Genomic DNA, 26,951 nt, shown 5'->3' on the forward strand with positions numbered 1-26,951 from the left:
CAGCAGGCTGTAAGTGACACACACACACACCACACACACACACACACACACACACACACACACACACACACACACACACACACACACACACACACACACACTTACACTTGTTTGGTGGGGTTTGACATGATGCAGGGCGTCTGTGGCCAAAACTTCATTTGTGGTATTTCCTCACATCATGTTTACTGACTGTAAAGGTAGGCTATGTATTCACATTAGTTAGTTTCTGTCTGATTACAGAACATGCTGATTGCTGCATGTCCCAGGTCAGTTTGACCCAAAAAAACCAATAAGGGATGAAAAGGGCTAAAACACCGATGTCTGTAGAAAGGGAAAATTGTTCGATGGAACTCTTTGCTTGATTAGTTATCTTTCAGAAGTCTGTCCTTATCAGTACTACTCACATTTCCAAAGCAGTGAATATCACCTAGTACAGGTGAGTATATTTTTAAAAAATGGTTAGTCAGCAGAAACATTTGCAGGCAATTGAGAATTTTGCTTGTTTCTGCTTTTATTTTATTCTTTTAGATACACAACATAGACATGTTGCAAAGTTCTTCTTTTGAATTACATGCAAACGTCATGAGTAATGAGTAAATGTTTTGATAGAGTCAGTATTTCCAGAGGGTAGTATTTAGTGTGTGTAGGTCTGGAGTCTGGACTCAAAGTCACGAGAACAATTCCTTCTCTTCGCCTGTTGACTCCACATGTACCTGCCTGGAATGCTCTCTCTTCCTCTCTTTCTCTCTCACACACACACACACACACACACACACACACATACAAAAGGCTTCGGTCCGTGGTGCTGCTCTCGGCTCAGTGTTGAGTGAGAAGGTGATGCGTCAGGACTTCTATACATCCGTATGAGGAGCTGCAAAACACATGGAACAGTTGGAACAACAGTCTTAAAAGTTGTTTTTTTCCTTCTAGTTTTGGTCTGACTTCCACCAAAATGTCAGAGGACTCTCTGGTCGCTGGCTCCTTTGTGGTAGCAGACTACGCCGTGTTTGCTCTCATGCTCCTGGTGTCCGCTTCCGTCGGGGTCTACTACGCCTGGGCGGACAGGGGACAGGGAAGCTCGGGGGACTTCCTGATGGGGGGCCGAAGACTGACGGCCCTGCCCGTCTCCCTGTCCCTGACCGCCAGCTTCATGTCAGCCGTCACAGTGCTGTCCAACCCGGCCGAGGTAAAGTTATAGAACCGATTCCCAAGAGGCAAATTCAAAAACCATCTCTCCTGAGAAGATATTTTGTGTCTGGTTCAATCTACGGGATGTATTTCTTTCAATGCAAGTACAGTTTTTAAAGTGGGATGAGATGCAGCTCTTTAGCCCCAGTGCAGTTCCCCTGATGTTCCTAGTGAATAAGAGACACGATGCAGAGGCAGGGAGACATGAATGGGACATACACTCTCAGTTTTCTCAGATAATCATAGAAAAAACATACATATTCCTGCATGTTGTCCTTAGGTATACCGCTACGGAGCCAATATTGGATATTATGGTCTCTCCTACATGATGACGATGGTGGTCACGTCTGAGATCTTTCTCCCAGTCTTTTACAGGCTGGCCATCACCAGCACGTATGAGGTGAGTGTGCTTTGGTGTTTAGATTGACGTTTGACGTCTCTTCTCTCAACAAAGTCATGAACTATGTCAAATGTGCGGTTTACCTGTAAAATACTATAGAAACGGACCCAAATATTGTCATACGCTAAAGAGCACGTCCTTTTATTGTAGTCTGAGGTTGATACGGCTCCGTTCCAGCAAGTGTGTCGAAATGGAGCCAGGTAAAGGGATGGTGACTTCTGGGCAGCAAGTTAAAGTGAAAAGTGAACACTGGTGGACGGACACGTCAGATCCAATGTCACTGATCCGAAGTGAGGGGGAGTAAAATGAGTGATTTCTTGTGTGTAAAGCACTGCCAGTGGTCAGTGTGTGATGAGAAAGGTCTTCTAGCTTCTCTTACCCGATACTGACCTGATATAAAGACTGCTCTCTTCTGTCCGCGTCTCGTCTCTGCCAAGTATCTGGAGCTGCGTTTCAGCAGAGCGACCCGTCTGCTGGGAACCGCGCTCTTCATCGCTCAGACGGTGAGTAAGAAGCCAGTCAACACGTGACAAACTTTTGAGCACGGAGTGCAAAACAGCCAATCTGACACCCGAGGGTCATTTTGTGTCTGTATCATTTCTCTCACAGATCCTCTACACTGGAATAGTTATTTATGCCCCAGCTCTCGCTTTGAACCAAGGTATGTTGGGTTTCATTTCCACGCTCAGCTTGGTTTAACATTCCTGCACGAGGGCACTTAAAGCTGCTTGGTTTTGCTCAGTTGAGTTAGTCTGAAACCCTCCCTCTCTCTGCAGTGACTGGGATGGATCTGTGGGGGGCAGTTGTTTCCACAGGCGTGGTCTGTACCTTTTACTGCACAATGGTGCGTGACTTAATCTGCTCACCTTTTTTATTTGACTCTTTAAATTCCTGAATTTGTGGATGTGTTTGACACCTGTTTGTGGTCTGCATCGTTACAGGGTGGTCTGAGGGCGGTGGTGTGGACAGATGTGTTTCAGGTAAGGCCTCTGGATGGAAAAAAACAACAAGTGGTTGGTTTGGTACCGCTGGTACTCATACGCCATTATAGTGCATGTGTCATACCTGTTTCACTAGCAGCTGTAGGGCCACGACAGCAAGCAACTGATCTCCTCTTGTACAAAAAAATGGAAAAGTCATTAAAAATCAACCTGATTTCATCCAAAACACAAACATTGTGACCCATGTTTTGGATAAATGCATTATACTTAATACGCTAACCATGTACAATGGTTTAAGTGCAACAAACCGGTGAAATTAGGACCACTTACTGGGACAGAAAAACAGGGAAGAAGCAACCTAAATGATCGAAATCTCCCCCTCCAGCTTGGTGTGATGCTTGCAGGCTTCCTGTCAGTCATCATCAGGTCCGTGATCGTACAAGGCGGAGTCCTCCCCATCATTTCAGATTCACAACAAGGAGGGAGACTCAACTTTGGGGAGTGAGTATGCGTCAGGATATTAACTTTGAATGGCTCTATTCAACGGTAGGAAGCCATTAAACACCACCACAGAAGTACAGAACTATCGTTCCAGCCATTAGAAACAATGTGCCGCCTTCATGGTGCTGAAACATTCAAAGCCTTTGTCCCGTCTGTCTCTCTCCGTGGCGCTGAAAGGTTTATTCCAAAACTGCCTTCTGTGTCCGTTTTCACCAGCTTTGACACTAACCCTCTGAGGAGACACACCTTTTGGACCGTTACCGTCGGAGGGACATTCGTCTGGGTCAGTATCTATGGCATCAACCAGGCCCAGGTTCAGAGATACATCTCCTGCAAGAGCATCACTCATGCCAGACTGTGAGTCCTGATTTACCGGGAGGGAGACACTTACCGAGACACATGATGGGGGGTATAAGTCTCGGCGATATTGGCTCATTTGATTGTCTGTTGTTGTCATACAGGGATTAGTGCGCTGCAGAGGAAGTTTTTGCATGTTTTTGTCCGTGTGCGCTGCTTCTTTATGTGTGATTCTTCCCTTTTTCCAGATCTGTCTACATCAACCTGGTAGGCCTGTGGTTCATCTTGCTGTGCTCAGTGTTTGCAGGAATGTGCCTCTTCTCGGTCTATAAGAAGTGTGACCCATGGACCGCCGGACTGGTCTCTGCTCCTGATCAGGTGCGACGGAGAGCAACACATATATGAACATTGTGGGATTTCTTTTTGACTGTGTGTGAGATTCCAAGAAGTTACAACTGATATGAAATGATGAAGATTGATTTTTAACACCTCAGCCAGGTTAATAGATGTATGTATAGTTGGTATGTGTGTATGAATGCCTTATGCATATTGTCCCCCGTCCTCTGCAGTTGATGCCATATTTGGTGATGGACATCTTGGGAGACTATCCCGGCCTCCCTGGACTGTTTGTTGCAGCTGCATTTAGCGGATCGCTCAGGTTAATACAGTACTTCACTTTTAAGTTGTATTTTTTTGTATATGCGAGGTATTTGTATGACGGTTCTGCTTTGACTACATTGTGTGTGATTTTGGTGTCATATCGACCCCAGCACAGTGTCTTCCAGCATCAATGCACTGGCTGCGGTGACGGTCGAGGACCTGATCAAACCGTACACTAACATGTCTGAGAGACACCTGTCCTGGATCTCAAAAGGACTGAGTGAGTGGATAGTTTTCACGGGTATTTGAGCTGAACGAGTTGTCTGTTTGGCGGTAATTGAGGATTTAAAACCTCAAATAATTCCCTAATGTCGTCCGTGTTGCAGGTGTCATTTATGGGGTTTTGTGCATTGGAATGGCCGGACTGGCTTCACTCATGGGAGGGATCTTGCAGGTTAGAGTGGATCTGTTTTGTATGCTTTAGCAGGAGCTGAGGTTTATGATTTATTATAGGAATGAACTGAATGTGTGCTTCTTCATACAGGCAGTCATCAGTATATTTGGGATCATTGGAGGTCCTTTACTTGGCGTGTTTACATTGGGTATCCTCTGTCCAATTGCCAACTCCAAAGTAAGCCTGTTCTTATCTAACTGTAGTTCGTGGTTGTCTTTGTGATTCCAGTAACCCATGCTAGTATTAAAAAGGGCATTATGATGGGTTTTTCTCTGAAATACCTTTATTTCCTTTGTAAAGATAAGCAGCACAGCTCCACAAATTATACATCAAGGCACTTTCTCACTTCCCGCCTCTTTAAAACGTCTGTATATCATTTAAACCTGCGTCTCCAAAAAGGACGTTTTTACCATTTTCAGCGATTGAATTGTCTTCCAGGGGGCTCTGTCGGGTCTTGTGTCGGGGTTGGTGGTGTCTCTGTGGGTGGGCATCGGGGCCCATGTCTACCCTCCCCCTCCTGAGATGAGCCGACCTCTGTCACTGACCACCGAGGGCTGTAACTTCACCGCCACGGACAGCCTCAACTGGACCGCCACTGCTCTGCCAGCACAGCCGGCCTCCATCACCACAGCCCCAGTACACCACGTAGACGGCAGGTAAGTGTGCAACTGGCTGTGATTGATTACTAGTTGGGATGTAAGCTGCCATTTTAGTGTCTTCATTCCAGTTAAGGGTGCCTATAAGGATACAAAGTGGCAGCAAAAGAAACATTGCGATATCAAGTTAGTGAGATGTGTGTTAGTATTGAGTTTAAGGAAAATACAAAACGAAATCAGGTTTTCTGATCATGTACTATTTCCTCCCTCCTCCAGGCCTCTGCTGGCAGACAGCTGGTACTCTCTGTCCTACCTTTACTTCAGTCCTATTGGAACCATCACAGCTGTCAGTGTGGGACTGTTAGTCAGCCTGTTTACAGGTATACACAACATATATTTTGTTGCGTGATTTATGAATAAATGACTGAATTCTGTCGTGCTCTCATGTGTTCTCAATGAACGTTTCAGGAGGCTGGAAGCAGAAGGTGGAATCGAGGCTTACATTAATGAAAGAAGACACAACTGTTTATCACCTGTTCAAGTATTTTAAAGACAGAGTAAGCGCTGTGGCCAGTGAAGCAATATCAAATGCTATCGACTCGTAACAGAACTAGCTGCTGACTCTCTGATTTGCGTTTCTTCCCCTTTTTTGAGGTCACGAGGCGAACAGGAGAGCTCGACCTGACTAAGGACGGAGAGGAGAAAACCGGCAGCGCCAATCCTGCTTTCTGCGATGTTGAGCTGGACTTAACAAAAGGCAGCGTCCGCACATGAAATGTTTGTTACCTGATTACTGGAAATAATAATCCAAGAAATGTAAATGAAGGAGCTGAAATACAGAAAAGAAAAAAGTGTGTGAAGTGTGCGTGTTTTTTTCCGCTGTTTGTCCTCCAAACAGTCCAAAGACATGCAGGTCAGGTTCACCTAAATTGTTTGCATGTATGAACGTGAGTGTGAGTCTTTGTCTGCCTGAGTCTATGTGTGCTATAGCCCTGTTATAAGCTGACTGCCTGCACATGTCAAATATAAATAATCACATCACAACCTGTGGTTATCAATGCTGAAATACAGTATATTTCACTGTGTTATGTAACAGGCAGTCACAGGCCAGGTGGACATCAGTGAACCCTGATCTGAACCACCCTTTTCAAATCAGCACTACATTAACTCTCCTGATAAAATCATCATTCTGGCATTTTAAAAGTGAAAACAAAAGATACTATGTGCAGAAAATGGTTGTTTCCAGTGTGTGTTGTTTTTTTGGGGGATTTTTTTGACTCATGACATAACATACGGTTACCTTCTAGATAATTATTACATACTGTGTGTCTCTGTGTGCGTGTGTGTGGCAGGCAAACAAGGACACACACTCCAAACGAAAGGTGTCGAGGCTGTTTTTACTGCTCTTCATTGACTAGAGAATGATGTGAAAGGACTCATTTTGTTTCAAGTTTCGGTGTGACTGCTGGCATTGGGGGTCTACTACGCCTGGGTGGGCAGGGGCCTGGGAAGCTCGGGGGACTTCCTAACATGGGGGCCACAGTGTTGACGGCTCTACCCGTCCCCCGCCCTTGTCCCTGACCACCAGCTACTTGTCAGCACACTGTATCGCTGGCCAACCCAAACCGAGCTAGTTACAGCAGACTAGGCTTCATGCAAAAAAAAAGATCTCTTCCTGACGGGCGATTTGGTTTCTGATCCAGTCTGCTGAATGACGAACCTCTTAAAACAAGAATCTTTATCAGTGGGGTGAGATGTTTTTTTTTTTACCTGCACTGAATGATTTCTGTCACAGTTGACTTGTTAGCTGAAAACGTCGCTGGTCTGTAGGTGTCGGTACGGCTTCGCTTTGTTTGCTCTCTCCCACCCAATGGTCTGAGGTCTTTATCCCAGTCGTCCACAGGCAGGTCCATCACCAGCACTTATGAGGCGAGTGTGGTTTTGTTCTCAGATGCGTGTGTGTTATTAAAGTGCGGTGTGTGTGTGGTTCTATGATGTTTTTCCAGTATGACTATTTGTTCTGTATTAATCACTAAGCCACAGTCTGAAACGCTCAACAGACCTGTCTCTTTCTGTCAGCACCTGAACAGGGATCTCAACTCTTCTTTGGCTGCTGAAGTGTGTGTATTGATTTGAACTTGTCTTGTAACAATCTCAAAAAGCCATGGCAGTAAAGGAGTTCCATTGTTAAAGAAAAACTGCTGTAATTTTTTTTAAATATTTATTTTGACACAAGGCATCACTGTTTTAAAACACTGCTTGTCTGCTATCCGATGTGCATTGATACATAGTCATGTACATCCACTCAAGACGTTTGAACGTGTAATTACAAATATATACACTGAAAATACATTGCACAATACAGTTCAGTCAGTCTGATCCGTAGGCTTCCGACATGTGGAAATGTTTTGGAGGGGTATCTGATATATTAACATATATACAGTATTCGTGATTTAAAAACACTGGCCTCTAAGTTTGGTATAAAAAAAATACAAAGCACATTATGTAACACCTTCATTAGCATCACTTTCTGGCACTTCCTACGGACGGATCCTTGTGAGGCAGACTTAGTTTCTTCTATAAAGGGGAAACTGTTCCTGCCTTCATTTCCCGAGTTATAAGAACCGCTGACTGTGTACCTTCCGGCGTGTAATTACTTCTCTGGATCGTAATACCTCTTCTTCATGGCGCGATACTTCCTGAGGAAGTACAGAGCCTCTAGTTCCTTGATGACGAAGTCGCCACGATCCACCAGCTTCTGGATCTTCTCGGGGTCCGTCACGTCTTTGTTCTTCATGAAGGCGGACTTCAGGCGCCCTCTGAAGTAAGCGGCTCCCTGCGGGTACTCGCGGCCAAGATACAGCAGCTTTTTTTTTTTGGAGGAAGAGAAACTCATTAAACGCATAGAACGGGACAGTACAACCGCAACCCCGTGTGTGTGTGTGTGTACGTGTACGTGCTTCATTGACTAATTCACTCACCGTTTTGTAAAGCCTCATAACCTGACCCCTTAAAGTGTTGTCCATGCCAGAAAGGAGATGGCCTTACTCACCTCTGTAGACGAGAATATGAAAGAGAAACTGTTCGCGTTAACTGAGACGACCATGACGGCAGAGACAGAAACATTTGGGGGGCGTGAGAGAATTGTCATACAGTAGAATTAACCACAATCTCCCTGAATCCTAAAGATAACATTTGCGACCCCTCAACATGCCACCCTGGAGTCAGCTAGCTAACGTGCAGCTAACTTGTTATTGAACATTTAACACATGCTACATTCATCAAAGGCTAATATAGGAATAACCGTATTAAACAGTGCATTCATATGTACCTGTGTTCTTCTGTTGGGTGGATTTACTCAAACCGTACGTTAGTAAAGGGGCGTCTTCTCTTCTTTGTCCTTCCTGGGACTATAGTGGACGGCTCAGCTATACAGCCGTAAGTCGTTTCGGTTTGACGCAAATAGAAACAGATAACAACGCATGCGTATGCGTCTCTATGGTTACAGGACGCTGTGGAGCCTTTTATTTTCAGCAATCGGGATGGTGAGTTTTCACTGTTTTTTTCGAATAAAAGGACTCCTGTTTGGTATTAAACCTTCTCATATTACAATGGTTTGAACCGAAGGGTTTAACAATAATATTGTGTTGTTCAAATAAACTCGAAAGTAAGACTGAAGACAACCTGTTAACTTTTAAAGTTAGCGTTAGCAGGAACAACCCTTCATGTTGATGCTTTTTTTCTTCATTTTCTCACCAATGTCTTTCCCCTGTGTCTTGAGTTCACGTTTAAAAACCCTTCTTTAACTTTCTCTCTATGTGTTCTCCTGTGAGCCACCCAAGAAAAAAAAGAAGGTATGAGCAAATGTCAGTCAGCACATTTAGGATTCTAGATGTACATTACTCTGATTACCATATAGGCTATAGGTAGTGTAGTGTAGATGTATGCAGCCAGGCATAGAGTACAGCTTAGTAAGCGCCACCAGCACACTTGGTCACTGTGTTTATACCACGCGTCTCCTCAGTAACGTACCTTTTTTCCAACACGTAGTAGTGAGACATCCTTGATAAACACTGATTTGTAATTGTTTTTTTTCTTTTGCTGGTTGTCATCAAAGATTCGTAAACTGACCAAGGCACAGAAGGCGAAGCGGCGGAAGGAGGAGGAGGAGAGGAGGCTGCGAGAGGAAGGTAATCCAGATGTTTGTTTCTTTCCATCTAAACTGGAACAAAAGGAGGTGACGGGATCTCTGCAGTACAGGTGGTTAACCCTGCAGGACACTGATGCAAAGTAGTCTGTCTGAGAACCCGTTTTGAACTTCCGTAAGCACCTGTTTAAGGAATAAAAGAGATTCCTGCAGTTTTAGGATGTGTGTTGACGTGTCGTGTACACTTTACATGTGCTTCTTCTGCATTATAGAGGAAGCACGGCTGCAAGCTGAGAAAGAAGAGCGGGACAAATTGGAGAGAGAGAGAAAGGAGAAGGAGCTAGAAAGGCTTGAGTTAAAGGTAAGATGTCCCTGTGGTGATATATAGAGTAGCAGGGCATAATGCGTTGCTGCATGCTTTGCTGTCATGGGTGTCTTTTCCTGACAGGACGGAGAGCGCAGAGAAGACGAGCTGAACGAACTCCGCCATCTGCTGGAGAACAATCATACCGCAGTAATCAAATGGACAACCGATGCTGTGGAGAAAGCCCAGGTTTGTGTTCCTGTCTGTGTGAAAAGGAGAGAACATCTGCCAAATGAATCCTTTCATGTGACACATCTTGTCTCTCAGGGCTTCCGTAGTTTTTCTTGAGCATTGGTGATCAATACACAATGTTGATACAAAAATAACAACATATTCTCTTTTTGTCCCTATCCAGACTGATTAAAAAATGAAAAAAAAGTTCTCAGAAACATCATTTCTGGCCGATATTAACACACATGATGTTGCTTGTGTCCAGTGGGAGAGATACACGCAGTGTAGCGGGATCCCGGACCCAGCAGTACAGAAGGATGTTAACACGTATATCAGCTTATGGAGAGATGACCCAGAGGTTAACATCGCACCCGTGATCCAGCAATGTAACATCGCTCTACAGGTCTGGATGTACAGGGGTAGATGACATGCACTTAGTTGATTAGTCAGTGAAGACTAAATCGACTAAATCAAATATAAACACCAAATATTTGATGGTTACAGCTTGCCAAGCAAAATTAGCTTACTTCAATTTAATTTAGATTTATTATAATAATAGTTATTGTAATGATGTGTATTATTATTAATAATATTAATAATAATATATTATTATTTGTAACATTAATATATGAAAATGAGAGACAGGGAGACAAATTAAAGGCAGGGAAAAGCATATTTTGTTAGCTGAATCTTATGAAAGCAGTCTTCTATTTTGATTTAATTAACACTATCGTTTCTCTACATTGCTCAATTTATTCTATTAATAAATCAGAATCAGCCTCCTTTGAAATTATTCAACTCACCATTTGTATCCAAAGTGATATATAAAGACAAATGGCCTATAAAACGTCAAAATATTACTGATATGATCTACCTACTGAGCTACAGTATCCAGGACCACCGCAATTAACACCACCACTACCGTTGTGCCTCATGCCTACAACCAGCTCATGTAAGAAATACATTAATGTTGCTCCTTACAGCTGTTCGAGGAGCTGGAGGGTCTGCTCAGAGACGTTACTGATCCACAAGAGGGCCAGAAGTACCAGGAGTGTCTCACACAGTTGCTGGAGCTAATCCACTCTAAACACCTCCTCACCACCGAGGAGATCCTCAAGGTACGCCGATCATAGTTTCACCTGTGAAATTGCTTCCTAGTATTTTGTGAGGGCCAAGGCGTGATCTTTGTGAGATGGCTTTTTGGAGCCATCCCCGTTTCTTTGTGTTGTGTTGCCTCCCTGGTCATAGGAGGCCAGTGCGGACATCGACATGGAGACGGGCAACATGCAGACTGTGGTCAAAGATGACAACATGACACTCTGTCTCTGGGCCAACCTCAAGAAGAACCCAAGGTTTGTGGAGGAAACAAATAGATTATCTGGGTTAAATGTGACTATAAAAGAAAGAGGGAGGTTTGTCTTTTTTTAGGTCATAAATGTATATATTTGCAACATTCAAGTATCTGGGATTCTCGTTCTTTCTATCTGGTTCATTCAGGTTTAAAGGTTTAAACTTTGAAGAGGCGGGCCTGGGCTTTAAGCTTCCCAAACAGCTGGCTGTGAGCGACGTCGCTGTGCGGATCCTCCACACGCGCCATGACCACCTGTCCCCGCTGGCCAGGATGGCCCACCCGACCATACACACACCCAGCCACAGGTACCTATCTGGTAGTGCTCTTCCCACCGCTAATACAACTATGAATAATAACGCTGGTAGTACCGTGATCTCTTTGCACTGTGTTTATGTCTTTCCTCATGTTTAGTCCCAGGTCTCTTGCAGGCGACGAGGAGGATCCAGCAGACATAGATGAGCCCAAGCAGGGGGAGACAGAAGATGAGGGGGAGGCGAAGGAAGACAGCGAGACCCAGAGCTCGGAGGCGGAGGTGCAGTCCATCCAAGGGTTTGATGGGAGTGAGGTAAGAAGTTCCTGGCCTGGGTTATTAAATTCAATGGGATGTTTGTGTTCTAGTTTTGTTTGTTTCTCACAGAGTACAACCAGTCTACAGTCAAGGAGAAGCAGCCTGCAGTCTGTGGAAAGCCAAGGGAGCCAGATACAGACACAGATGGAGGCACTCGACGGTAAGACGCCACGACACTCCATGACCCTCCAAATGTAACCACACTGGATGTAAAACTGCCGTCAGTCAAAATGATTGACAGGTCTTTTGATACATGGACTAACGCCATACAACAGCCAAGTCATTCATGTTTTCTAATGTAGATTAAGATGCGTCTACAGCAATAATTGTTGTGAAAATAGGTCCCTTTTTTTTTCCTCCCGTCAGCTGAGGGGGTATTGACTTCTCCCCGAGTGCAACCGACAATGATGGACAGCGGTGAGCGTGTCCAGGTGGTGGACTTAATGCAGTACACACCTCTGGGTGGGGTCTTCTACTATGACGCGTTTCACCTCCCGCCACAAGCCCGCCAGGGCAATGGCTGGGAAATGAGACAGGTAAAGGGTTTCAGTGTTTGCTGCTTACACCAGGCCTGACCAGCTAATGGGAACCTCACACAACACTCTCCGTACCCATGATTTTCCAGGTGTTGAACAATGGGCTACAGGTGTTCCCCTACCCCACTGAGAAGTCTAACTTGGATGAAAACGAAGCTCTCACCTGCCCTCCCGTCGGCGTGTCTGTGACGCTGCCCGACTCGGTCGTCTTCTTGGAAACTCCCCAAGTGGCTCGCTGGGATGCTGCAGGTAGGATATGCTATCTGACACTCTCTCCGGCACAGAAAGGTGTAAAAAAACTAAAACAAACCAGTAATGTAACAGGGGTTTTTTTCATCCAGGGAAGCAGTGGAGGATGGACGGTATCACAGACGTGTCTTACGAGGAGGCGGAGGCCACAATCTCCCTCAAGATGACCTCCTTCCACGCCTTTGTGCTGATGCAGGATACTTATGCAAACTTTCCCTTCCAGAGCTGGGAGCTCAGGCCACTGGGCCAAGACTCTGCTCTTTTCACCATCAACGGGGCCCTCATCGACCTCAGCATCACGATCCAGGTAAAGAGAGTGGAAAGCACCGCAAGTACATGCCAGAGGAATAACTCACGAGATCCGGCTTGACTGTTGTATATTTGCGTTTGTGCCTTATTTGACGAACAGGCTAATCAGTGTATGCTGCAGTCGGAGCGAGAGAGGGGTCTCTCTCACCTCATAGGGAAGTGGATGAGCGGCCCCGTCCTGCAGAGGGCCATGCTCAACGCAGGGATCAACATCTTTGTGAACGAGCACACGGACAAATACGTCAGCACCTGCGGCAAGGTCTGCATATTTTACTCGTTTGTTTTCAGAATGGAAGAAGACGACGCTGGATTTGGGCCAGGTTGCAGCACAGTGTCTGGCATGTATCCACATGTCAGTGTCAAAGTGATAGGAAGTGGGAGATGATGTTATCTGTGCTAAAGGGTGTAATGTTTACCATGTTCACCAGCTTATTTTAGTTTGTTAGTATGCTAACATTTGGTAGACTGAGGTCGATTAGTTTGTTGATTATTGGACAAATTATAATTCTGGCCTGATCATGGCGCTAAATGAAACATAATTCATACTTTGGAGGACGTGAATGTCTGCAGCAGATTTCATGGAAAACCTTCCAATGGTTGTTGGAATTTCTCTCAAAACCAAAAAAACTGTGTCTAAACGCTGAAAGCGTTTAGACACTTTCAAAAATAATTGAACAAATCAGAATTTTGAGAAGATATTCTTTAGCAGAGGTGGGCGGTAACATGTCTGGATTGTTACACACATTTAAAAGATTAGATAAGAACATAGAAAAATGGAGACGCAAACACTATGAAGTAGATGAACAGGGGTCTGCCTGGACCAACCACATCATGTAATTGTAAACAACCTACTCACCACAAATTATGTAAAACAGAGGGACCATTCTACCGAATGAGTGACCGACTTTGATTGACCTTTAATGATACTTATTTGCATATCACGAGGTCACAGTCCAACATTTTCTACAGTGCTATAAATATGCCGTGTGGTTTCTCTCCTCAGGACCCACTTACAGAACATGCTGCCTACGAACAGATGGCCCTCTTCGCCTCTGCCTGTGCTTTCTCATGGAGCAAGTGGAATGCCGAATGTGGCGCGGCGCATCTAGTCATGCAGGTATTCTCGCTCACACATAGCTACAGCTGATTTCATTTAGCATTCTCCCCCCCCCCCCCCCCATACGTGGAACGGCCTGATTGTATTTCTTCCTTCTCCTCTGCCAGGTGTGTGAGCACCACAGCCCTGCCCCGGTGCCTAAAGGCTCGTGGAGTCTCTACCTGCTCGGTGCTCAGAGGAGTCAGCAGCTGGAAATCACAGAGACGAGTGAGGCTTTCTCTCCAGAGCATTATCCGGGAAGTGAGTTTCACTCCACCTTCATCCACATGCTCCAGGACAACATGAGCACCGAAGGCATAGCCAGGACCAGAGTGTCCACTTATCTGTTTGTGGATACTGTACAGCACCTGCTGTGTGGCACCAGACCCCTGATGTATTCATAACCTGTGTGAAATTAACTTGGGGTTAAAATCGACAAATTAAAGATACGTTAAACACCTGAATTTGAAATGTACGTTGTGATGCACATAAGAACACACATCTTCTATTGTAGAATAGGCTACTTTATTTGTGCAAAGTCCCACGCATCTTCTTTGGAACATACAAAAAGAGTATTAAGTTGAACACGGTGACAACCACAGCAAGAGCTTAAAAGTGGAAAATAAAAAAAAACCTTTGGTGTTAAGACTAACAATGTAGAATTATAACTTAACAAAAATAAAAAGATATTCACAAATCCCCACTCAAAGCTAACAAACGCATAAATATAGATTTCAACATTTTTAAAACACTTAGAATGAAAGTTTAATTACCAGTGTTCATAGACTTAAGTTATAAAATATTCTCTGCAAAATGACATTAAAAAGGCTGGCAGTCCCCTCCCGTTTCCTCAAGTGCATGAAATGTATTTAAAAAGTCATGTGGCACAATTGGAGCCATGGTCCATGATGGCCTTCATTCTGATGACGTTGTGACATGATTGGTCAACGTTGTACCAGCTATGATGATCAAGCCTGCTTCATAATGTGTTGAGGACGTTGAGCAGCTTTTAAAAGGATATTGGTTGCCACCACTCGTAACTGCTTCTTCTCTTAACACACAGACAAACGCATACACACACGCATATAAAGACTAATTTAGCAAACGTGATGTGATGCATAAAATCCTTCAAAGGGTTAACTATCCCCCGAGGCCTGGCCTGTGCCGTCAATGCAAGTCTTGTTTTAGGAATCTTCAGGCACCAGTAAACATCCCAACAGCCTCCGCTCAGAAGTGGTACACTGTACTTTCATCATCACCACCCCAGTGCTCGGATCATCTCTGCAGAGGGCTGATGGGCGGTAACACCATCCACCCTGGTGGTTTGGGGGGGGACTACACGGGGGGCTGTCCGTTATGCCGGAGCCCCGCGTAGGGCCACAGAAGCTGCTGGATGGTCATCCAGGAGTCCCCGGTCCCCACAGGGGCTGCATCGACCGCTGGCTGCATCACCAGGCTGGCCAGCAGTGCCAGGAGACCTGCAGGTGAACCATGAATATTTACCAGTACACAGAATGAGACGCAACTATCCCTCACGCTGTATTGGGAAAATGTCTATAGACAGCAGCTCCTGCATTAAAACGGAGTAAGACCAGCTGTGTCATGATGTTTGGAACATGTAGAACGTAGATTAAATTGTTTAAATGGTGTACCTGCTAGCACCACCACCATCGCCAACCAAATCCAGAGACCCCTGCCACCTCTGGCTACTGCTGCAGCTGCAGCCGCCCGGGAAGAGGTCAGGCTGTGGGTCAGAGACTGGGCCATGCCTGGGTCTGTGTACGTAGGGCCGGAGGAGGGGCTCGGGCTGGAGGTGGGCAATGAAAGAATAAAATGTTACCACGTGATGGATAGAAAATGAGGCAAGGGAGAATTAAAAAAAGAAAAATGGTCCAAGATAAAGCAAAAGACAGAATAAGTTACCAAAAATGACTCAAAGGAAGGGAATAAGTCAGCACAGAACCCTTTTTTAGCAAAAACAATCAATTGTGGTAACCAATGGATGGCAGGCGATGAATTAGCTGCAGCAAGTTGGCTTCAATGAAATGCATTTTACCACCCGTCTCAGAACAGTGTCAAACCCATCACATCATCTGCATAATGAGAAAGCAGTCAGCAGCGCAATTAAGAGCGGTTGGCATGGAGGTGGATTTGAGCATCGAATGGCAAAGGCAGCCGGCAAGTTTGGCCTGCGGTCCGTCAACAGTACAAGTGCTGCTTCAAGTCACTTTACAGCCTTTAAGAGAGTCACCGCAAGGCTGTAAGTGGCCTTTGATTGGCACTCATATTTGACAAATAGAGGCCTTTCGCATGCATTTATTGGATTTTTAGACAGACACTTCCACTCTGGACTCTCCTCTCTACACACTTACAGCATTACAAACAGCTCATCCTGACTCCTGAGCAATGTGGAGGGAGGAAAAGAGGAAAGGACAGTTCAGAACATGATCCAGTTGCACAAAACAAGTTGCCCCAACAAAAAAAAATAGATAATAGTCCAAGTGTAAGAGTTTGCACATGAAAGTGTTAAGGTGGCTGATCATGTTAGTAAATGACAGAAGACGAAGCAGGGTAAAGGAGTTAGTTGTCGGTTAGATGCCTTGTTAGCCGCACACTGCAAATCAGAACTTGAGATCCATGCATGAAACACAAATGATGAAGCTTCTAAAACCCTGTGTCTCACTGACATACACAGATCTCAAGACCGCAGGAAATCGTTCATTCCTGGCCCTTTCAGAAACAACGCTCCGTTAACATGATTAAAAGCCGCTGAGCCCCTGGAGAAAAGAAGCTAGTCCAGCACAGACCCATAGCATGAAAGAGATTCATCACTGAGGAGGTTCCATATACTCACGTTTTTTTTTCTTTGTTTCTTTTTGTAACAAATACGTAATCATTTCATATATAATGCTATATTTGCTATTACAGAAAAATATTAGTTTGATATGTTGGTGTCTCAAAATGCTCTGGAGCATTAAAAAGGTGAAGCAACAGTGACTTTGTTAAAAAAAAAAAAAAAAGTTAGCAGGAGTGGTGATCACCACAATAGCACCAGAGACCAACTTTGACAGAAAATATGAATGTGTGTGTATGAATATCTATTATATTACAGATGATCCCCGATAGATTCAGTTTGCAGCTACTGGAACCTCGATACAGCGACATGATGAACTCTTCCACTATGCAGCTAGCCTCTGGCAGAAAGTGGTGCTGCAGTAAGCTAGTGGTGGGTATTTGGTTGGACTAACGTCTTGAGGGGCAATATGAGGGAGGTGAGTTTGCTGCCCAGCTCACTGAGACTGGACCTCCTCCTCTCTGCCACCGGCTCCTCCTTCGGCTCGTCCTCCGACTGGCAGTCGGTGTTGTCGTAGGCCGTCCTGTGGGCACGCGTGGGTCAGGCATTCACAAACACACTGTTCAGTTGCACATTCAAATACAAGCATGGCTGCATGGCCACACCGATTCTGTATGTGCACATGCACACATGCACATTTCATGCATATGCAGCCAACAAATATTCACTGTCCTGCTGTACACAGAGATATTTTAGAGATCCCTGCAATGAAAGAACTCATGCCCAGCGATTCAACTTCCATGCTCCAATATTATATCAAAACCCACAAAGCAATTTCACAACCTTTCAGATGTTTGGAGAGCTTTAAAAGTGCTTTGTATCTTCTAAGCTTCAATTTTGGCTCAGCTAATCAAATACAATCCTCTCTCCTCGTCCAGACATTTGAAAGCTAGATTATGCCAATAAAAAAAATAATTAAAAAGTCCACTGTTTAACATTTTACATAAAAAATGAGCTTGATTCAGAAAATGTCAAAAAAAGTTGTTTGCTTCTGAGAAACGCTTCACCATGCGAGGAGGGACCAGATGCATGAAAGATGGCTGCCGTGTGAGTTGATAGCATCACTGATCTTTCTTTGTCTCAAAAGATAACATGTTTGTTCCAGCAGTCTACGCTTCGCCCTTTAACACTATTACTGCTCAAGTCGGTCACTGTAATTACATATTTGCAATTGAAAATATTTTCTTTAACAGATTTGAAGGTTTGTTATACAATTGCCTTGAATTTCTTTTGTTTTAGTGCTGCATGATGTTACACTGCTTTCGGTCAATCATCTGACACTTGCCTGTTTTCTTGATTGCTAGGAAGGACATGAGTTGATCCCAACCTGTTTGATCATCTGAAGTTTGCCTTTTAAAAATTATGAAAAATATTTCCATACAACATCCACCGCAAAGGGATTCGGAAAAATGTAAACTTGACCACAACAAAAGTAAATGGACTGAAATATCCTTCAAGTATTCTTCACTGTCGGACTGACCGCAATGATGTCACACTAGAAAGCCGCCATCTTTATGCATCTGGGGCCACTTTGAAAAATATGTGCGACAAAGCCAGCGTGGTACCCTTCTTCTTGACATGTCTTACCCCTTCATCATGAGAGAGGGCTCTTCAGCGTCAAGCCAGGCCGCAGAGCTAACAAAGCGCTTTAGTGGGGGGCGCGCAGTGCTCTTCCCCGCCACATTCCTGGAAACCATCGTTATCACATAAGGCCACAACAACAACAACCCTCACGTCATGGTAACCCTCAAGTCAACAAGCTTCAGTGAGCCTGATAAAGACAGCCAGTAGCTTCCTGCACATCAACAACGCTGGTGTGTTTTTAAAAAGGTAGCGTCATTTAAACAGTCCTATTCCTTTTAATTCAAGTGCACGCTCCCCTTCACATACAGACTTTTTTAACGTCACTCCACATATGACAATCCAGGCATATTTAATCTACACATGAACACGTATTCAAATACCTACCATGGGGATCGCCTGGTCAGCCTCTCCGCTTCAGCCTCTGAGCCGTCTTGTGTTTTGGACTGTGGTGGGGAGATCAAACAATACGAGTCATGATTCATCTCGACAAAAATGCTCCTTTGCACAGTCTGAAGCATAACAAACATTTAAACCTGGTTCCATTTTTTTGTGGTATGACACTTAATATTTTTTGTAATCTGAATATGTTCATGCTTTGACCTGCACCACATGTAGGGGGCATTGAAAGCAATCTTAAGAAAATGGGAATTGTATCTTAAATACAGAAAGTAATTATTAGATAGAAATATGTCCTCACCATGTCGAAGTGCATGTTGGCTCCCCCAGAGCGGGGGATTGCTGCTATGCTGACCCGCCGGGTTGATGACTGCTGGAGGTGAGGAAAGGAAAAAAGACAAATTACTTCATAAACACACATTAACATTACTGTTGAGATCATATGTAACCTAACTGCAGCTGACCTTGTAGTACTGTGTGGTCTGCTTCTTGCCACGGAAGTCATCTGGAAAGAAGAAACGGTTTAGTTGTCATATATGTGGTGTGTGTGGGCCATCACTGAGCATCCATATGCCTCAATTGTATATACACACACACACGTATACAGTAGAGTTAGAGGATATAGGTATGTCACTATATTGAGCCAGTGTTTAAAATATGCATAAACAAATCTATACATTTTAAATGATAATGCGTCTCAAGAGTCTTCCTGCCATTGCCACAACCGTGACATTTAACTTTTCTAGTTCTAGATGAGAACTGTGGTAATGGATGTGCTAATAGTTGCCAAATATTAAGGATTTTCTACTGAATTTAAGATACTGAAAGTCAGAACAAAATAGTAGCCAACGGGTAACTTCAGTCAAAAAATGTAATGCACCTCGATAGTATGGAACATTACCATTCCCACCTCTTTCAGTTTGTGAACCAAACGACCTCTCATTCTGCATGAGAGCCTCTCTCAGCTCCAGCAGCTCAGCGTGCTCCTTGGTGTACAGCCTCCTCAGGTTCTCCACATGCTGGATCATCACCTCCACAGCCTTACCAATACGACTCTCCTGACATTCACAAGGCTCCATTAAATCATCAGAATCAACATCACCAGACAGAACAACAGTGGAAACAAATTGTTGACAACACAAACACACACACACACACACACACACACACACACACACACACTATCCCACCTGGTGAATCGCTCCTAGCATCTCAGAGCGACTGGACACCCGGATCATGGACTGGATGAGGATGTCCAGGTTCTTCTGGAGCCTCTGGATGATCTCCATGGACTGGTTGTCGTCCTCACACAGAGGGGTCAGAGCCTGGGAGGAGAGAACAGACGGGAGACACCAATGAAGAACCAACAGAAAAAAAATCATGACCAACTGTCAGGAGAAATAACTTTACGGAGGATTCTCATTGACTCTTATTGATGTAGGGTAATTGTCAAAATTTTGTATCAATACAGCAGGAAAGGTGCAGAATAAGATATTACATCAGTTATCCTCTACAATACTATGAAGACTGCAAGATTTAACAGCCAAAAATTACTGCAGAATAAAATCACTAAAAAGACAGAATGTAAATAAACAAAATAAAATTATTTTGACGGGTGATGAAGCAAGTGCTCCAGTCACAGAAAGCAGGAAGGTTAGATACATATGCAGACTGACCTGCAGTAAGCCCTGACAGCTGGACACCTCCCTGCGGACATTTTCCTCAGCCAGGTCACGGGACCTCTCCTCCAGCCGGAGTCTCTTCTCCAACGTGAACATGTCGCACTTGAAGCCCAATGCCAGACGCTGGAACTCCGCCTGAAATAGTTTTTGGTGTTCACTTTTGGCACTCACTGTGCACATTTCCTTGTTTGATTACGATAAGAGGATTACCCTATCAATGAGAGCATCATTGTTCTGGCGGAAAGGTTACACCAGCTAAAGCATGAAACTCCTGCACTTCCTTCTCGAAAACCAAGAGAAACCCATCAGCGCATTAACAAAGTGATATATTCATTTCATATGTGTACTTTTATTGTATGGGTTTCAAAGAGAAGTGTAAAATTGCTAAAATGTTAACTAACTTTGTGTATCGATAGAAATACCAAACATTTTAACTTGTTTTCTGGTCTGAATGTCTGAATTCTTAGTTTGAATACAGAGAACCAGCTGATACAGATTTAAATGTGGCTTCTAAAATAACACATACTGCCCCAAAAAGTGCCCCGTTTATAGTACAAAAGGATAAAAAAAAAAATTGTAAAACAGCATTTGCTTGCATTATTGATTATAGAATACAGCTCCATGATCTAATGGTATACATACCTCGATCTCCTTGTCATTAGGTGACATGCTGCAGATAAAGAGATGACAATGAAGACAAATGTTATTACATAAACACAAGGATGGCTATGGATTTAAGTGTTAAGTTGTGTTATTATGATCATTTGCTCCCTTACCTCTTCTTGTCTTCTTTGGAGCTGCCGCTGGTGTCCGAGGTCTTGGACGCCTCAGCTACAAAAGGGAAATGATAAGCAGGTGTATGGGACAACAAATCCCTGATCAAATGGTGCAATCACCATTTAGGTAGCAAAAGACAGGTAATAAATATTATATATATATAAAATATAGATCATACAATAGTGTAAAACAAATATATTACACATACATTCCTTCTCTGTAGCCATGCTGGTCTCACTTTGGTCCTCCTGGACCTTGGGCTCCTCGATGCCCTCCATGCTGCGAGACAGCTCCTGCAGGGTCGAGACAAACTTTACTGCCTCTCTCTTTAACTCTGATCCCTCCATGCTCACATTGTCCTCAACATCCATATTGCTCCCTACACTAACTCCCTCCCTCCCTACTCTCGCCTCTCCCTCAACAGTTTTACATAAGAAAGGTGAAATGTGAAGATTCAAGTGTAGTTGGATATTGATTGTGAGTGATCGGATCCTGAGTGGAGCCAAAATGAAACTATGTACTCTCCCTTCCTCTGTCTTTTATACACACTTACTCACTCACATAGCTGGAAAGACAGCATTTCTCTTCAGGTCAAAATGTCACGCTGAATGAAGCCAACCTCATCACTGACAAGGAAACAGAATCTTGATAATACCAGCTCCATTCAATCTACTCTGAGCTCGTCTTGAGCTAAGCTTAGAATAGGAATAGAATTAAAAAGTGCTTAAAAAAAATGTATATATAAAAAAATACAATAATGTTGCATTATGAGGTAAATATAAAATTGAACCAAAACCAACTTTTACATCTTTTAATGCATACGCATTGCTCTCTTTACTTTTATAAGTTAATGTTTGTATTATATACCACCTGCTCTGAACCTTGATAGTAGAAAGTAGATGGAATGATTATTGTGATAGAAACAAAAAGCTAAATTTGCTATAAGGTTTTACTGCTGCCTTAAATAGAAATAAAAAAAGTCAGTTGAGAAGAAAGTAGGAGAAGAGCAGGTCTTACCAGTTCCCTCTTATTTTTGCCACATAGGGGGAGGGAGTCCTTTTTGGCTGCACTATCCTCCGATTGGCTGGGGTCAGAGGTCACGCTGCCTAAGCCGCTGCCCGATTGGCTGGCATGTGTGACAGACGATCCTGACTGATTAGGGCTGCTGTCAGAGAAGGTGGTCGCTCCGCTGCTGGTGAGCCGGTCTGTCCCTGGAAGGAAGAGTTGTTGTGTGGGTGGTCAAAGTTACACGGAGATGTAAGAAGGCGTAAACACACAGGCGGCTTAGAAATATCAAATGCTCTCCTCATCTCCTTCATACACACAGATTTGAGTTTTTCTTCCTACCTTCCATGCTGGCGGCTACTGTTGGCACCTCAGCTGCACTGTCCTGCACACTCTCCTCCTCTTCAACCAACACAGGTAGCAGAGACGTGCTGGAACACGCATACAAAGCACCTTTACGCAATACTATAGCACTTGCAAAAACAGTTCTCCAAAGCTCTCCCTTAGCAGAAATCAACAAAATAAGTAATTGCCGCTGTTGGATAGTGACGCAGTGGAGAGAACCCTATGAGTTCAAAAGGTTTCCTGAGCCAACAGTTGAGTGAATCGCTCACCTGTCCTCCGCTGCTGATCGGTCTGCCGACTGGTCCCGGCTCTGGCTCTGAGATGGACAAAAGGAGGGAGGGGGTGAGAAAAACACAGGTGGCCTCGGAGTGCATTTTTTTCTGCCCCACATTACAAGAAATGGTCAATGATTAAAAAGGACGTGCGTACATTCATGTAGTGTACCTGTCCCATGGCAGTGAAATGCTATCTACGCTCTACAGTGTGTCGAAGAGAAAGATTGGACTGATTCCTTATATAATGTGTTGCTTCGTGGAGAGCCCTGCAGCTCTGTGAGTGTGTGTGGCTGAGAGGGTTGCTCACAGAGCACGTTAACACTGGCACAGTGCTAAGTAGTGGAGGCGGACTGCGTGCATACACAATCATGTGTGAACGCACACGTGCACAATGGAGCAAGGTGAGCACTCGGAGCAATGCAACGGGATATTGTGTAATGATTATGCATAATATCCGCTTGACACAGCTCAAAATAGGAGAGAGCTGCCTTACCATGTCACTGCAAAATCTGAGGAGACTTTAATCTCCTTTTACATCCAAAGAAACTGAAGCAAAACAACACCGGCTGCTCCTCTGTTGCCTCTTTGCAGCATCATAACTGCCTAATGTCCTGCCTATAGCTATATTCAAAAAGTTTAAACCATCCAATCCTCCAAAATATCGTTATTCTTTGCTAGATAATAAAGTGATAGTCCATAACAACTTTTATTTTCATTGTTGCACATTAATGTCCTAGGACAACATGTAAGGTGGCATCAGTCATGATTTAATGATGTCATTTATTGTCTCTAGAAATAGTACATTTGTCAGATTTGTTTAGTATTAGCACAACATAACAAATTATTGAATTTTATTCAATTATGCTATCATTTTCATCACTATTAATATAAAATATTAACAGTGAGATGATACTTCCTACCACCAACATAACTATGGGGAGACGTCCTATGAAAATATCTTCCATTTACAAGTAAAATCGGGTAATGGATATTTGAATATATCCAAATGATTGCTTTATAAGAAACTCAACTCCGTCTCTTGGTCGACTAAAACCAGAAATAAAGAAAACAGCCTTGATTTGGCAGAAAACCTTTCTTGATCATGCTTCTGTGAGAGTGAAACTGCATTTTATTGACGTACTGAACACCCCCACAGAGTCCAAGCCGGCCTTTCTTGGCTGCCTCAGGCTCTCTCTCAGCAGGGAGGCGGTCCAGCATGCCACCAGCAGATAGGAGACCAAATAAACCGAGCTGATCAATCTCTCAGCAGGATGCAAACCAGACTGTGGTGAAACAGCATCACAACACAAGCGAGCCTCGGCTCCAACATGAAAACACTGCAAGCCCATCTGAGGTTGGGCATGATTTCCATGAAGCGATCGTATTGTATAGCCCACACATCAAAGCAATCCATTGTAAAACACTAATTGGTCCAGACATACAGAGGATACAGTGATGACCTGCTGTGTCCAGGCTTTGCTAATGAGCTTTGGAACATCACTCATCTATTTGACGAATTCTTCTGCTTTCATACAATATGGTTGTAATCACATTTGGTCCGTCGATGGGCACAAAAATTTTGCGTTTAGTTGCGTTCAGCAATTTTGATAATAAATGAATAATTTAACACCAAACATTTGTTGTTTCAGCTTCTCAAATGTTAACCGTTTAATATCATTCTAACCTGATATGATTGTTAATCAAACTAAATCACAACTTAAAATGTGCAAAATGTTTTAAATTCAGATGACCTCTTTCAATTTTAAAAGAGATTTAAAATCAACAAAACTTAATAAAAAAATGATTCATCAAAGCACTTCAACATTGACACCTTAGTAAGCCTTGAGTAAGCCATATTAAGCATTTAGTACTTTCATACGTTGCTTCCCTGCTTCCTCTGTTGCCAGATAGAGCCCACCCTCCTTGAGTCAATGGCTTGAGCAGTGACTGATGGCCGCTTGATTCTCCTTAAACTTTCCCATAATTTGACATCTTTCCTTTCCCAGGGCGAGGACTCCCTCTCAAGCAGCCCTCGCCCTGCCTACAGAAAGCCTCCTCACTTGAAAACACGCCTACAGTCACTCAGCTAGAACACATATAATGTGGCAGAGAGAGGGTGAAAAAGAGGAAGGGGGAGCTGGTGCTTAAGAGAATGGAGGAAGTTGTATTCCCTTATGCATTAAAACACTTCCCCCTCTGCTACTAACCTTAGTACGACTCATGGCTCCTGTGCTCGAGTCCGCCTTGCGCTCTCCCTCTTCTTCTCCACAGTGGTCCTCACTGGTCGGTTGGGTACTGACCACAGGTGAAAGGTCAAAAGGTCAAGCACTATATTTTCTCATTCCGGATTCGTAAATTAGATACACAATGTGATGAGACACAACTGGTAAACTGAGAAATGGTGAGAGAGAGATTGAGGAACAGCTTTCGTCTCTTTATAGGTGGACTGTGCCTATGCAAAGCATCGCTGCTGAAATACTAATTAGCCTGCACACTCCTCCCACAGCGAGGAAACCATTTGACTAACAAATGTGGACCAAGTCATATGAAAATGACGAAACTTGAAAATGGTGAAGTAAACTGTGAGAGTATTGTGGCTAACACCTATAAACTTCAAATCTAGCAGGGAGGGATAGTTTATACTGCTTTGAAAGTAAGTCAGGATGTGGGTTGAGGCTCTGTGGTAAAGTCAATTTCTTGACTATGGAAACTTCTGTTTTGTGCCTCTGGTGGGATTAGCCAATCCTAAAAGCACCAACTGAACAGTGTCTGTAGATAAAGGTCCTGTTTAGGTATGATGAAGAGATGGGAATTTAGAATTTTCATATAAAGAAAGGCAAGAAGAAATAAATAAATACTGTGTTTGATACACAATCATTCACCTCTCAGTCTGGGTAATAGTTGCATCTCGTCCAGGGGATGTGCTGCTGGGAGGAACCATCTGGGCTGCTGTGGGAGGGGTGTTACTAAGTGTGACCGTTTGGTCCTGTTCAGATGAGTTGCTCAGATTTTGGGTTTGACCACAGGAGGGAGACTCTGCAGTCTCTAGAGCTTCTGCATTTGTGGAGACAAGAGAAAAGTCAGTGTAAAGTATTAATACGGTGGTCAAAGCACTCCAGTATTACAGCTCAGTGTGACCTGCATGCACATTTTCATTATATTTTGTGGGAAATTAATTTACAACTTTTTCTCCATGTAGTTCATATGGAAAGTAAAATGATCAGTAATAAGTAAACAAAGGATCAATAACTGACATATCCAGTTAATAAAATGTGTGTTGCAGTAACGCAGTCGCTAAGTACATGATTTCACAAAGCAGTCAAGGTGTTTTACCAAAAAGACTAAACAAATAAAAACGATGCTCATACTGTGGTATATATTAGAGTTTGACCTTTATCTTGCAAGATTTAGTGAAGTATTCTTTCCTCTAAACAAACAGCAAACGTACCAAGCGAGTCAGGAAATGACTCACTCTTTGGTTAAGTTGTAAATGCACGCAGTAAAGCGACTAGCTGACAGTTGGGGGAGGACAAAGTTAAAACAGAAAGATAGTGTGTGAGCCACATAGAGAGAGAGGCGGCGGTCTTACCGTTGTTCTCTGAGTGGAGCAGATCAGGGAGCGCATCCGCCTCTGGGTGTCTAATGCTGACAGCTTGTGAGTGGGTGCTCAATGGCATTGCTGCCGCCTGCTAAACACACACACACACACACGATAAATATTCAGAAAAGGAAAGGGGTGCAAAGATCAAATAAGCAACAAACATTAACCATGTACCAAACAGCCGGCAAACAATCGGTCAATAGAAACAAATCTTTGTCAGATGAGAAGACATTGCATAAGGAGCCAACAAATCTAAACGGCTGACAGACAGCACAAAGCATCTGTTCCATCAGTGATGGACTGTTGGAAAGACCCCCAATTAACGTCAGTACGAAAGTGATGGTTGCTTTTGAATTCTTCTGACTGCAGCAACGATGGAGTCTTGAAATTAGTTTTAAAAACCTTGCAGGGATAAAATTAATTAGGCATTGCGGACTGCAAGTGAGTAGAATGCATAACATCCAAAATCATGAAGTGTGAAAAGACATTGAGATCACAGCTTCGTAATGTGAAGTTTAGTGTATAACACGTCTTATTATTTGGAATAAAGTTTTCTGTAAATGCCGGAGGGAGCATAATCTCTTCTTTTGCCAATAACAGCAAGTAATTTCCCTTTTACCCCAGTGTGACCTGAACATTTCACGGTCAGTCTATATAAGGAAGG

General features: G+C 43.7%; 4 protein-coding genes across 5 annotated transcripts in view; 2 read left to right on the forward strand and 2 right to left on the reverse strand.

Moving 5' to 3' along the window:
• Positions 1-952: 952 nt before the first annotated feature.
• On the forward strand, positions 953-5,751 carry slc5a8 (solute carrier family 5 member 8; the record flags this gene model as incomplete). Its single annotated transcript, XM_079183682.1, has 17 exons — positions 953-1,186; positions 1,469-1,588; positions 2,026-2,091; positions 2,198-2,249; positions 2,365-2,432; positions 2,530-2,568; positions 2,915-3,030; positions 3,247-3,387; positions 3,576-3,705; positions 3,897-3,985; positions 4,098-4,207; positions 4,314-4,381; positions 4,472-4,558; positions 4,820-5,037; positions 5,254-5,357; positions 5,446-5,534; positions 5,632-5,751. 17 exons carry the CDS (start codon positions 953-955, stop codon positions 5,749-5,751), a joined length of 1,851 nt encoding a protein of 616 aa, XP_079039808.1.
• A 1,487-nt stretch (positions 5,752-7,238) lies between these two features.
• On the reverse strand, positions 7,239-8,420 carry lyrm5a (LYR motif containing 5a). 2 transcript variants are annotated; one of them, XM_079183526.1, is made up of 3 exons: positions 8,309-8,420; positions 7,959-8,031; positions 7,239-7,843 (listed from the first exon to the last, which is right to left on the reverse strand). In XM_079183526.1, exons 2-3 carry the CDS (start codon positions 8,001-8,003, stop codon positions 7,631-7,633), a joined length of 258 nt encoding a protein of 85 aa, XP_079039652.1. In that variant the 5' UTR covers positions 8,004-8,031; positions 8,309-8,420; the 3' UTR covers positions 7,239-7,630. The 2 variants fall into 2 exon arrangements, with proteins under 2 accessions (XP_079039652.1, XP_079039651.1); XM_079183525.1 differs by having other exon boundaries at positions 7,239-8,031; positions 8,309-8,383.
• A 39-nt stretch (positions 8,421-8,459) lies between these two features.
• dnai7 (dynein axonemal intermediate chain 7) lies at positions 8,460-14,172 on the forward strand (the record flags this gene model as incomplete). The annotated part of the gene is made up of 16 exons (XM_079183683.1): positions 8,460-8,522; positions 9,095-9,167; positions 9,397-9,485; positions 9,573-9,677; positions 9,925-10,062; positions 10,643-10,777; positions 10,908-11,011; positions 11,157-11,315; positions 11,422-11,575; positions 11,648-11,738; positions 11,945-12,114; positions 12,204-12,363; positions 12,456-12,670; positions 12,773-12,931; positions 13,676-13,789; positions 13,897-14,172. 16 exons carry the CDS (start codon positions 8,460-8,462, stop codon positions 14,170-14,172), a joined length of 2,205 nt encoding a protein of 734 aa, XP_079039809.1.
• Positions 14,173-14,277: 105 nt separating this feature from the next.
• lrmp (lymphoid-restricted membrane protein) overlaps positions 14,278-26,951 on the reverse strand; it is a gene marked incomplete at its 5' end in the record, with an annotated part of 29,099 nt that continues 16,425 nt past the window's right edge. The window contains 20 exons of the mRNA XM_079183684.1: positions 14,278-15,246; positions 15,421-15,575; positions 16,141-16,167; positions 17,017-17,145; positions 18,210-18,308; positions 18,591-18,649; positions 18,904-18,972; positions 19,067-19,107; positions 19,513-19,660; positions 19,793-19,927; positions 20,279-20,419; positions 20,927-20,954; positions 21,061-21,115; positions 21,270-21,354; positions 22,079-22,272; positions 22,409-22,497; positions 22,681-22,727; positions 24,894-24,981; positions 25,569-25,740; positions 26,276-26,375. Coding sequence (XP_079039810.1) covers positions 15,104-15,246; positions 15,421-15,575; positions 16,141-16,167; positions 17,017-17,145; positions 18,210-18,308; positions 18,591-18,649; positions 18,904-18,972; positions 19,067-19,107; positions 19,513-19,660; positions 19,793-19,927; positions 20,279-20,419; positions 20,927-20,954; positions 21,061-21,115; positions 21,270-21,354; positions 22,079-22,272; positions 22,409-22,497; positions 22,681-22,727; positions 24,894-24,981; positions 25,569-25,740; positions 26,276-26,375 — 2,004 coding nt within the window. The 3' untranslated portion in view covers positions 14,278-15,103. The remainder of the gene's footprint in view (positions 15,247-15,420; positions 15,576-16,140; positions 16,168-17,016; positions 17,146-18,209; positions 18,309-18,590; positions 18,650-18,903; positions 18,973-19,066; positions 19,108-19,512; positions 19,661-19,792; positions 19,928-20,278; positions 20,420-20,926; positions 20,955-21,060; positions 21,116-21,269; positions 21,355-22,078; positions 22,273-22,408; positions 22,498-22,680; positions 22,728-24,893; positions 24,982-25,568; positions 25,741-26,275; positions 26,376-26,951) is intronic.

This window comes from Pholis gunnellus, assembly GCF_910591455.1.
Source record: "Pholis gunnellus genome assembly, chromosome: 22".
Classification (NCBI taxonomy): Eukaryota; Metazoa; Chordata; class Actinopteri; order Perciformes; family Pholidae; genus Pholis; species Pholis gunnellus.

Bases quoted from the DNA above. Each gene is read 5' to 3' on its own strand.
- lyrm5a (XM_079183525.1), bottom strand. From the start codon at position 7,942: ATGAAGCACGTACACGTACACACACACACACACGGGGTTGCGGTTGTA.